At 33.0% G+C, this 11920-nt stretch overlaps 1 protein-coding gene across 1 annotated transcript; it reads right to left on the bottom strand.

Moving 5' to 3' along the window:
* Positions 1 to 1157: 1157 nt before the first annotated feature.
* LOC143915518 (uncharacterized) lies at positions 1158 to 5676 on the bottom strand. Its single transcript, XM_077436213.1, has 3 exons — positions 5443 to 5676; positions 2396 to 5360; positions 1158 to 2032 (listed from the first exon to the last, which is right to left on the bottom strand). Exons 2-3 carry the CDS (start codon positions 3291 to 3293, stop codon positions 1872 to 1874), a joined length of 1059 nt encoding a protein of 352 aa, XP_077292339.1. The 5' UTR covers positions 3294 to 5360; positions 5443 to 5676; the 3' UTR covers positions 1158 to 1871.
* Between the last annotated feature and the right edge of the window lie 6244 nt (positions 5677 to 11920).

Raw genomic sequence — 11920 nt, 5'->3', positions numbered from 1 at the left:
TTGAATAAATATTTTTGTTTATTTTCGTATTTGCTGAGCATTTTTGTTCCCCGATTCGATATACAAATGCGTGAAAATCATCTTGATATTTGATAGTGTGATCTCTTTGGAAAAATAATATTTTCGATGTGTGTAATTAATTATTTTTGAGATGACAGATGATTTGAGATATAAACTAGTATATTTACGGCTCTGATTTGTGATACAATTCGATTGACATTTCACTGCATGATTTTGTAGTGGTAATTATTTTTAAGTCTCACTTATTAATCATTTTTGATAAGTACCTGATTTTTTTTTAAATTCGACAAAAATTAATTATTCAAAACAATTTTTATATTAGCTTTGATTTTATATTTTGTATATGTAAATGTATATGTTGCAAGTGTGATGAAAATGATTACATTTGACTTCCTGAAGTAATAAAGAAACATTTCCGACAATAACCTAATTGGAAAAAACTGTGCCTTTGAGTTATTGGACAAGATTAATGATTGAAAGCATAAATTTTAATATTGATTATATATTTTTTATTCTCTTATTATACACTGATAATTTTATATAATTTAATACTATCAATGTGTCTGTCTTGATTTTTTTTTTATTTGTTGGTGATTTTTTAGATGCGAGACTTGAAATTTTGTTACGAACAATTTTGTTAAAAGATTCGAGTGCCAAATGTTTGCTAATATGACATATAGAGAGCATAAAAATACATTTAATTTAATTTAATAAATGGAAGATGTTAAAGCATTGTTAGTGAATTTTCAAAACAATTGTAATAAATAATGTAAGGACGTTGAAACGTTGTATTTGTTCCGAGTCAAATAAGAATAGCTTTTGAATGTGTTGAATACTTTATTTGAAGGATCTCGTAACTATTTAAAATTTTTCTTATATTTTTTAAAACAAAGTTTTTTAAATTTTGTCACGTTGAAGTGAAAAGGAAAATTTTCGATCATATTATAGAACAACGGAAGACTACCCAAGAAATGATTTTAGCAGCGATGATTTCAATCAGTATTTTTTTATAATATTTTTTGTTTATATTTATTAGTAATTTGTATATATTTATGAATATATATATATATATTTTTTACACAATGGACCATTCGATGTCGAAATATTTTTCCATATAATAAAAAAATTTAAATTTTATCCAATGTTTCATTTTATTTTCTTCCTTGTATTTAATTATTTTCTTAATTAATGTCAATAATTATATATAAATGTAATTTCCAATAAATGAGATTGCAAATTTAAAATACCATGTGCAAAATATACGTTATAATATTTTTCCTTTATTTAGAAAATATTGAGGAAAGTTTACACTAGTTATTAAATACATCGCAATTTAATTCTCAAATGTTACTACACAGTTATTAGAACAGTCGTAATAAAATAGAACTGTGAATAATACATACATATTCATGAATTCTTCCGAATGCATTCATACTATTAAATAATTGAATCCCATACATAATTGATCATAATTTATACTATATAAAAAATACAATATTTTGTTACATTAAGATTACAAAAAATTGTATGACAGAAGAAGATGAATTAATAAATTTTTATTTACATACATACAATATAATATATTTCTCACCGTCATTTCCACAATTAAATAATTGTCAAAAAGAGCACCATTTTAAAGTCACACACCATTTTGATTGTCCATTGCCTTACAAACATATTTCGTAAAACGTAAAATCAGACTTATTCGAACCCTTATGTGAATACCAAATATATTGGAAAATTTTTTCGATAAACATTAAATTCAACACACACGTAGAGACAAATCACGATAATAATTCTGATGCAAGATAATACAAATAGTAACTTAACGTACGTATGCAGGCAGGTATTTAATGCCTGCGAATGATTCTGATCCTTCGACGACCTAAACCCGTATCGGGTGAAGAATCATCCTCGCTATCAATGGATAGACGGCGACGTTGATCATTCCCGTCGTGTAGAGAGACTGCCGAACATGAAGATCTTCTCAACATGGGAGTTGGTCTTGCTCCTGGAATAAGATTTAATTGTAAACGATTGAATATTTAATTTTTGAGCTCTACTACCAAACAATGACAAGTGCAAGACATCTTTGTTGCTATACAATTACAAATGAGTTTTCGGAACAATAAAAATCAATAACTATTGACATATTTATATCCATTCATGAATTATCTATTTGATAATATAATATCTGGATAGCCTAGATATGATGTACACTTAAAACTTAATACAATTATTTCTGTATGTTGAGTTAGTCATACTTTTAAGGAAGATTTTACTAATAACCGCAATCAAACAAAATAGTCTTATCATATTTGAGTTATGCCAGAAGTATACACAACTATGTATATTTAAATTCTATACGGATTACCTAATAGTTTGAGAGGAGTTCTGATAGCTCCAGCCGCTGGTGTTGCAGGAGTTTCAGTTCCGGCAACAACAGGAACAGCTGCTGCTGACATGGACTCTCTTCTCATCCTGCTGAAAGCTGTACCCACAGACTCAAACCTACAGAGTTGAGCAACACCACACCCACCTTTAGTGGAGTCTCTTCGACTAGAGGCACCAACACCACCTATCGAGGACTCTCTCCTGGGTCGTTTCATATTAGCAAACTCAGCCAAAGAACACCTTTCACTCGCATCAGAGTCTGGCGACGACTGGTTCGACTTTTGCTCCCGTTTAACTTTAAGCACATCGGCCAATGCAACTATTATAGACACTATGAGCAGACCCAACATAAGACCAATGAGACTTGTTTCGTTGACTCCGTGCTTTTTTAAGTATACAGTCTTATCTGTTGCGGATTCCTCTTGCTTTGGATTGTTAAGGGTGATTTTTTTCGGTCTTTTTAAGAATATGTGCATGTCGTAGCATACTCCCTGCACTTCTAGCATTCTGTCGTTGTGGTTGGGTAGCTTGAGCACGTTGCTTTCTTGCTTTTGTTCGATTTGCTCTTCGTTTATTGGTTCTTGGGGTTGGGATTTCCAGTATAAGAGGAGGCATGCTATCATTGCGACTGCCAATAGGGTTCGTTTGTATTCCATATGCGAGTTTATCGATTCGAACGTCAGCGACATTGTTTCTGTTTTGTTGGGGAAAGGGTTGGAGTGTTGGTGGGTTAATGCGTCACATCTTTTCAGAATATTTATCACGAAATGGTACTGAAGTGTGATCAATAACGACGTGCTCCACAGTATGGAGCGTTGAAGTGACTGAATGCCGTGTTGTGCGCGGAATATTTGCGCTGTGGTCGATTTACCTGTCATTGAGGGTTGGGACTAATATAAAAAAATGTTTATCTTCACGCTTTGATTTATTAAGTATTCCAAAGGTTAATGTTTTCACATCAAAATACGTAATAAAGAAGATAAAACGTCACACTTGTACAGAGTTCAGTAATAAAAGCTGTAAAAATGCATATATACATCATATTGTGGAATAAATATTTCACATTACTGTTCGTGTGATGGTTGTGTGCATAATTGATTGATTATCTTTTTAATAAGAATAAAATCAAAGTTGGGAGATTAATTTTTAATATCATAATCATTAACCGTTTGAGTGCTGACGTCTTTTCTGTTGAAAGCCCACCAACATTTCCAACTAGAATTATTTAGAGATCCAATCGAAAGCAGGTATAAAAATTGTAGCTAATCTAAACAAACCCTAGATCACTACCGCCGAGAGTTTCGAGTTTTGTAATGGTGTGTTTAGACTCTCTAATATATCTTGCTACAATATAAAATAAGTCTATTAATGAATGTATTTCTCCAAAATTAGTTCCATCTTCTTCATTGTTGCTAAAATACATTCCAAGCCACAATGTAAAATACTCAGCATTTCCATATGGTTATAAATTGTGAAATTCCGGTGTAAACGAGTCTTTATAAACGAATGACACGGATTACACGACCCATGTTCAATGCATTTTTTTTCAATGCTACCTTTAAAGGCTTAGCAGGTAGTATTCTTGTTTACTTTGTGCATACTCAATATACAACGCCTATTGGCGTTTTGTAGGCTCATGGACTTGTCAGAAAAACGCCGATCGGCGTTGGTCAGCATTCAAAGGGTTAATGACTTCTGGTTTATGTTTCTACTTTGACTTGTAATTTAGATATTTTCTAATAATTGTCATTTAGCCAGCAGCATAGCTCGCTGGTTGGACTTTTGCCTAGCACTGAGAGGTCGCCGGGTTCGATCCCGATCTCGATTGAAAATAATTTATTCTGAGTTATCTGTAGTGCTGCTGGTCAGACTTGGGTAGTTGTGACTTCAAGTCGATCGTTTCTTATTAGACTTTGCCAGTTTTTTTCTGATTTCATTGTTGAAACGGCCCCTCCATTAAAATTGGCTAAAAAATACCTATCCTACTCACTATATCACCACTATTTGAGTATGATTTATGTACAAGTTTAAAATTCATATATGTCAATCAGCAAGTCATGTAATAAAAAATACTGCATTGTTTGTAATTGGCCAGGAAGGTGCATTAGGGTTTACATGTTAGGCCTTCTTGGTATATACGTATAATATAATATATACGTTTGTTAGCATTAAATTGCATGTATTGGTTTACAAAGTATTGAAATTGATCTTTGTTTTGAAAACTATGTGTGTCTAAAAGAAATATATGCTATACCAGATAACTGAATATTATAATCGCTAAAATAAAACATGAAAGTGCTAAAAATAATAAAAGGTCTCTAAATTAATATAAACTATTTGATTCCTCACATTTTCCTCATTTGGTCAATTCAACGCATTTGTAGACTTGGTTTCACCTGCTTTATTTTGTATGTTAATAAAGTATTTTCAATTTATGATACATTACTAAAAAGGTGAATTATTTTTTTATATAAGAGTTCAAAGTTTTAAAAGCTATCAAAAATAAGAATATACTTATATTACTTTTAGATTTACATATATGTGTTTTAGATTGATGAGACAATTTCAGAACAAGCTAAACTATTTTTGAGTATATTGTAAATAATTGGAAGCAATGGAATAATTTGTAGAAAACGTTGAAATGTGTTTATTATGAGCTAATAGGTACCAGTGAGTAAAAAAAATGTGTATTTCTTTTATATCTCATAATAAGAAGTAAGATACGTTATCTATACAACAGTCTAATGAAGCAAGATTTATTGCACAAGCACCCAATTTAATTTACGAATTAAAGTGTCGCAATTCAGCACTCAAGAAGTGATATAAAGAATTTTGAAAATTATTAAACATGATATTCACTATTCATGCACATATGAAAGCCTCCTTTTCGGAAGCATTCCTTGTTGTTTTTGGTCGTGGTAAAGTGTAGGACCTAAAAACACTATCTGTAATGGAAAATCAATAAATGAAATTAAATATTAATTAAACAAATACAACTGCATATATAGTTAATTCATGATGAAATACCTTTGACTGAGTGACACATTCTTCGGAAACGTCACCGACTTTCAAAATCGAATCGTCTTGGAACCAAACTGCTCTTTTCAAACGTTGATTTCGCATAAACTGCTTGCATTTTCTACGGCAAATTTTGATCACACAGTAATAGATGATTTCAATAAACGTCAAAAAACTGCAGCCCAAACACAACGAAAATATACCACCGAGGCAATCTGTACAATCGAAAACAAAAAATAAACTGACATGTTTGTTTGCTTGCCTACACCGATGATGAGATAACATACATAGATAAAAAAAAATGTCTCACACACTAAATTGATAAGATCTGTCACTAGAATCGATTCGTACTCTCTCATCACTTCACTGCCCATGTATATGTGAATGGCTGTCTGGTCGTCTTTGTCTTTGATAAAATCACTAATGGATCAAACGAATTCAATTATATATAATCATATGCGAATGAGTATGAAAATATGAGACAGCTTACTTACTAAAACCCTGACGTATCGTGTTGTATAGCGTTCATGGGAACTATTTCAGGCTTTAGATTGTAGATCAGTTGTGTGCATTTGTTCCAACAAGGACACGTCTGAACTTCTTTCCTTTCTTCTTCATCGTGGATGAAATCCAAATCATTTTTGAGATCGGGATCATCTCTAACCAATTCCGCAGCGTATATTATATCTTCAAAAAAAAAAAAAAAAAGATATTTAAAACCCAAGCAAACTCTGTCTATTTCTCCAGAGAGAATCGAAGAAATTTTAACGAAACGTGTAGCATTTTAATGAATTACTAGGGTTGTGCCCGATGAAATATCATTGCATGGGTTATGGAATATTAAGCTATCAATTAAAAAAAAATTAAAAGAAATGTGTCATTTCAGTATTCGATATTTAATTAATATGAAAAAAAAGGTAAAAACTAACTACCCATCTACATATAAACAATATAAAACACCAATAGAAAAATAAATAAATTAATTAATTAAAAAAAATTTCAATAGATGGCACTAAATGCTCAGAGATTTGATTAGCGGAGAAATTGGTAGGAAACAGTATTTATATAAATGAATATAGAAGTTTTTTATTTTGTTATTATATCTAAACGTGAACTGGATCGTTTATAATACTTAAGATCGATAGGCATGGGAGTTACATAACTCCAATGAACTATCTATACATTATTACTAAAGCCCGGACCCTGAGGGGGCTGTATATTGTTCAAATATTGTAAATGCATTGTTAAAGGTTTGCCGAACCTTTTTTACAAAGGATTTACAACAATTGAACAATAAACGGCACGCTTCCGGTCCTACCTCTAATTATTACCCAAAAGTCAAGTTTGTTATTATTAGAGCCCGGATAACCAAGGTGCCGTTTATTGTTCAAATGTTGTAAATGCATTGTTAAAGGTTTGCCGAATCTTTTTTTCCAAGCATTTACAACAATTGAACAATAAGCGGCACCTTGGCTATCCGTACTCTAGTTATTATATTCGTACATATTGTTGGCAATGTTTTATCTGTGACGTAAATATTTATTTTATATGTAATATGTACATATTACCCAGCAGTATGGCTCAGTGGTTGCGTTTATGTTTAGCACCGAGGGCTTCCGGGTTCGATCCCGTGCTAATCTTTAATACTGCTGGTTAGACAAGTCGATCGTTTCTTATCAGAGTTTGGCAATTTATTTGATTTTCATTGAAACGGTTCCTCAAATTGGCAAAAATCATCCTACCTGCTGTCACAAATATCTGAATTTGATTTATTTTACAATATGTAAAAAAATATGTACAAGTCTAAATCCATAGATGTCTCAATTGATTAATTAATTGTTAATATGTTCTTCAGCGTCTCGAAATACGGTAATTTTTGTAATAAAATGCTGCAATGTTTGTAATTAATTGTCTAGGAAGACGTTTTGGGTTCTAGCTGTCAGGCCGTCCTAGTATATATCTATGTAAAAAAATTAAACAAAATTAAAAAAATAAATGTTATACTACGGCGAGCGTTATCTTACACATACACATACACAGACACACATAATAGAGATATTATATATATTATGATTACCATAGTGGGAGTTCAGGCATGTAATGGAAGGTATTTCACAAACTTCATCATCATCTACTGGAGTGTTAAAAGCAGCACAGCCACATAATGATAGTGATGCATTTACGGCGCATTCAATCATGCAATAGTTTGGTTGATAATAGGAAAAATATCTCAAATGGACTTCACTTCCAGATATACAGCGACGCCTGAAAAAGTGCAGGGTGCTTAAAGGGTTGGCGTAAAATTAGTGAAGCTATCTCGAAAACACTCGATTGTGTTATCAGCGCAAACGTCATCGGTGGAAAATCGCTTTCAAAAAGCTCATTTATGCGCTTTGATAACATTTATCATCAATATTTTTATTTGACGTCCCTTGCATTTTGACGTATATCACTACGGTTCGAAGATAAGCACTCGTTTTTAGAGCGCATATTTTGAGTGCGCATTGTTTATTTATTATTAATAAGCAAATATCACGTTTCAATATGCCTTCTTCCAAGTATGTGTAAGACCATTTTAATGTATATTGAGCCACAGCGTAGATCACTGGAAGAGATTTGTATACCGGTGGATAGGTCGTGGGTTTAAGTCCCGGCCAAATAAGCTGCTGGCAAGATCTTGGTGGTTATTAACCACTTAATCGCCACGCGTTTGTAGAAACCGATTTGATTATTTTATTACATGTGTTTATTTCCTAACGCATGCGCGCTTTATGTGTTCATGCGTGTTGTTGTTTATTTTGTACTTGGTTATGTACAGTGATGTGCGGCTGCGGTTTTTTTTATTAGAACAGTGATGTGCGGCTGTTCTTGTGCGATATTCATGAACAACCATCTCTATTGAAAGGGTATTTAGACTGTATTTGTTGGGGGGGGGGGGGGGTGCCTCATGTAGAGGGCTTTATTGGTTGACTTCATTGACCTCTAAAGTGGGCTTATATATATATATGCACATTATTAAGTAAAAAATAAATGCGAAATCGGAGTCGGAGTCACTCGATTTTTAACGACGTGGACTCCACAGTCACAGTTACTGTCGTTCTTAATATTGTAGTAGTTGAAACAAATATCATAAACATTATATACATCAGTTGTTTTCAGGGTTCCATGACAATTGAACACATGACAAAAGAACATGAGTATTTTATATTATTATATATTATATAATATTATTATTTTGTATTTATGTTAATGTAGCGTAGACGTGTAGAAGGGTTTCTGATAACGGATTGAAAGACATAGTGGTGTACATATTTTACTGTTGTTTCGTCGGCGATCCAGCTCCGAATGAAGCACGGAACAAAACCGCCAAATATTTATACACAGCGTGTACTCTCAACACAGAGAGGTCATTGGTTGATAGGTCGCGAGATCTTATTGGCTGTTGTATACAGCTTGCTCATACGTCGAGGCTTTTTTGGCGCGAATGCGCAGTTAGGCGATTGAAGATTGCAAACTGGCAGTCCATAATCTCTACGTAAAATTATGACAGTTTATTTGTATTATATACTATTTCAAACTTTTTGCGGGTTGTTTCAGTTATCTATAAGTTCACTTGCCACTATATTCTACGGTCGTGCTTTCAATAGTCGCGTGTTCAATTGTCTGGTCACCGTTTTCAGAGTGTGGATTTGTAGTAAAAGAAAACACGTAAAAAACTGCATTAATAAAATATATGTCTAGTGTATCCGCACTTTTCCATGGGTAAATTATGAACAGCTGCCGAAGAGTTGATTCCGTAAACGTAAACGGGAACATAAGTTACGTGTCCCACATACGGTGTAACAAAGTATATAATCGATGCTACGGTTTTCCAAGGTAATTCCCTTCGTCTGTGTACCAAAACTTTGACGAATCCCCTGAAGAAATCTTTTTCTTGGTGTAGAATTAGTGACAATCCCGTATACGGGCCAAAAGTTGAGCTTTTGACGGGGATAAAATCCTTCCTGAAAATTCAATCAAATTGTATTCAATCATAATTTTCGCAGTACATTACATAAATATGTATGTTAAGATTGTGTGATTTTATATCAGAGAAATGTTATAATAACAGAAGTGCCTTTACGAATAAATAAATTGTGTCAATAATACGCGGTACGTCTCCATAACTACGCTATAAGGCACGGAATATAATCAGGGTCATCACATATTCACTATAAAAAATAAAGTTTTATTTTGATATAGATTAATTTACAATTTGAGTATATGGTGGTGTTGGGCGTTGGTGGCCAATCCGTTTCTTTTCTCAGTTGGCGGATTATTTTTATCTACTTTTTTGTATTTGTCTGTCCCTGGGAAGTCTTAAATTAACGTGTAATGTATAGTTTCAACAAAAATATGTATAATATAAAATTAACGATGTTAATATTAATTAAACTTAAATAATTGGTTATTAATATAATTGAATATTCGGCGCCACCAAGAGATATATTTTTACATTTATTTAAAAATAATTTTTACATTTATCTGGTGCCACCCCTGAAATTTTATGTAGAATGCGGGCGATCACCATGACACTTTTAAAAACTGTCAAACTACGATTTTAATTGAATAACATGTTACTTACATGATCAATTTACTTATAAAAATGTATCCCATGTTGTTTATTGTGTGTTTTTGAATGCATTGTGCAATTTTTAACGATGCACTTGCCCATCTTGTGAGTAACATAAACAAACAGAGAAATTTTTATCGGACATGCGTCGCGCACCAAGCATCAAATATGACTGACGCCAAAATTATTTGAAATGGTCTGTGGACATTCCTCACTTGACAACAATATGACGCCTAAAGCCACTTCTATTATTATAACATTTTTCTGTTTTATATACCCTTGGACATTTCCGTTGAATGTGCAACAATATCCATGACCGGTTCGTGACTTTTCAAATATTTTTTCGCATGGGATATCTTCACCGTGCCATCGACAATGTACTAAGGTTTCATTGCAAGGCATCGTTAGTCTTTTGAGCATGTTTCTAATCTGAAAATCGATTAAGATGAAAGAAAATGTGAAATTTGAAAAATTTAGTGCGACTATGGGACATTTCTATAAGACAATTGATGCCAATTCTACAACCACGGTAAAATTTCACGTGTTATATAATAATTACATGCATATAGATAAACCTTTGAGGTACAGATATAGCTGTATAGTGTGTGGGAATCTAGCCGTAGGGAGTCGACCGGGTTTGCAGAGAACGACACCATCCGAATCGGCCAGAGTGCACGTTTACAAAATGTACTAATGTCTCATGATATCTAAGGTTAAAGCCAATTTAAAAAAATGTAGTAACACTCAGTTAAATGCAACTTCAGTTACATGCAATAATATGTACATATGTATCACGGCCTTCACAAGGGAGGATATGGGAGCGCTAGCCCCCCTTAAATTAAAAAAAAATCTCATATTTTTTAAACAAATACAAATTTCAAATTTGAAGGTTTTAAAAAAATACATAAATAGTCTTGCGTAGGGGTGGGTTCAAGATCCAAATGAAAGACCAAAGTCGCTTCACAGCATTTATTCAACGATTCGGGAGGTCCACACATAACCACCGCTCACTCCAGAAGAATGCTCACTACTGTGTGTACCTCCTTATAAAGGACAAGTTGCTCAGCATAGCCTCCTCGATCCGTTGCCGTGTCTATTGTCTAGGCACGTATGTTTACCCGCACTCTCCCCGTTCTGTAAGAACCCCAGCGTGTCCTCGGGCACTCACTGATTCCCTTTAGACTAATCCGGGGTCTCTATTGTTCACCCACGAATGCACTTAAACAATATATACTCTCTCCCATGTTCCCACGTTACAATATTTAAAATTATGAAAACGTAAAATTGTTTGTTTTGAAAACGAAAACAGCATTTTGGGGGCGAAAGGTGTAGTTTAATGCACAATATTTAATATGACGGTCGAGAAAGAAGTAAAGTGGTAGCCACCAACAAAGTCCAATCGGTCCCAAATCGGTACCATGTGGTGCTCACTGTACATGTTATATTTTTATTTGTATTTATTATTTTTTGTCTCACTTTACTGCTTTCTTGTTTATATATTATTCTGTATATGTGCCAATCTAAATAAATAAATAAAAACTTTCAAGATGGGGACCCAAACTCAACCATGTCGTAGAGCTCTTACAACATGATTAATTAGGTCCAAGAAAGACATAAAAATAACGAAAAATCGTTTATTCTATTCAACTTGATATTATAGTCGGATGAATTTAGTGAATATTTTTTTCTTTTAAATGTAAATAACGTTAAAAAACGTATAAAATGTTTACATATATCTATTGTGAAGAAATGTTTTTTTTATAGGTTCATATGCTGAAGAACGTGTAGTATTAGAATGTAAATCCTATTATGTTATTTATGTAATTTTAGTTGAACACGCATATTACGTTTGGTAAATCTCAAAATGTACGTAAA

This window comes from Arctopsyche grandis, chromosome 8 (genome assembly GCF_051622035.1).
Source record: "Arctopsyche grandis isolate Sample6627 chromosome 8, ASM5162203v2, whole genome shotgun sequence".
NCBI classification, from domain to species: Eukaryota; Metazoa; Arthropoda; class Insecta; order Trichoptera; family Hydropsychidae; genus Arctopsyche; species Arctopsyche grandis.
This window is presented reverse-complemented; position numbering and strand designations above follow the sequence as displayed.

What these genes read in the sequence shown, in the direction of transcription:
- LOC143915518 (XM_077436213.1), bottom strand. Translation starts at nt 3,293, where the DNA reads ATGACAGGTAAATCGACCACAGCGCAAATATTCCGCGCACAACACGGC. An exon ending in AACTCCTCTCAAACTATTAG is followed by an intron (nt 2,033 to 2,395) that starts GTAATCCGTATA and finishes ATCTTATTCCAG; the next exon opens with GAGCAAGACCAACTCCCATG.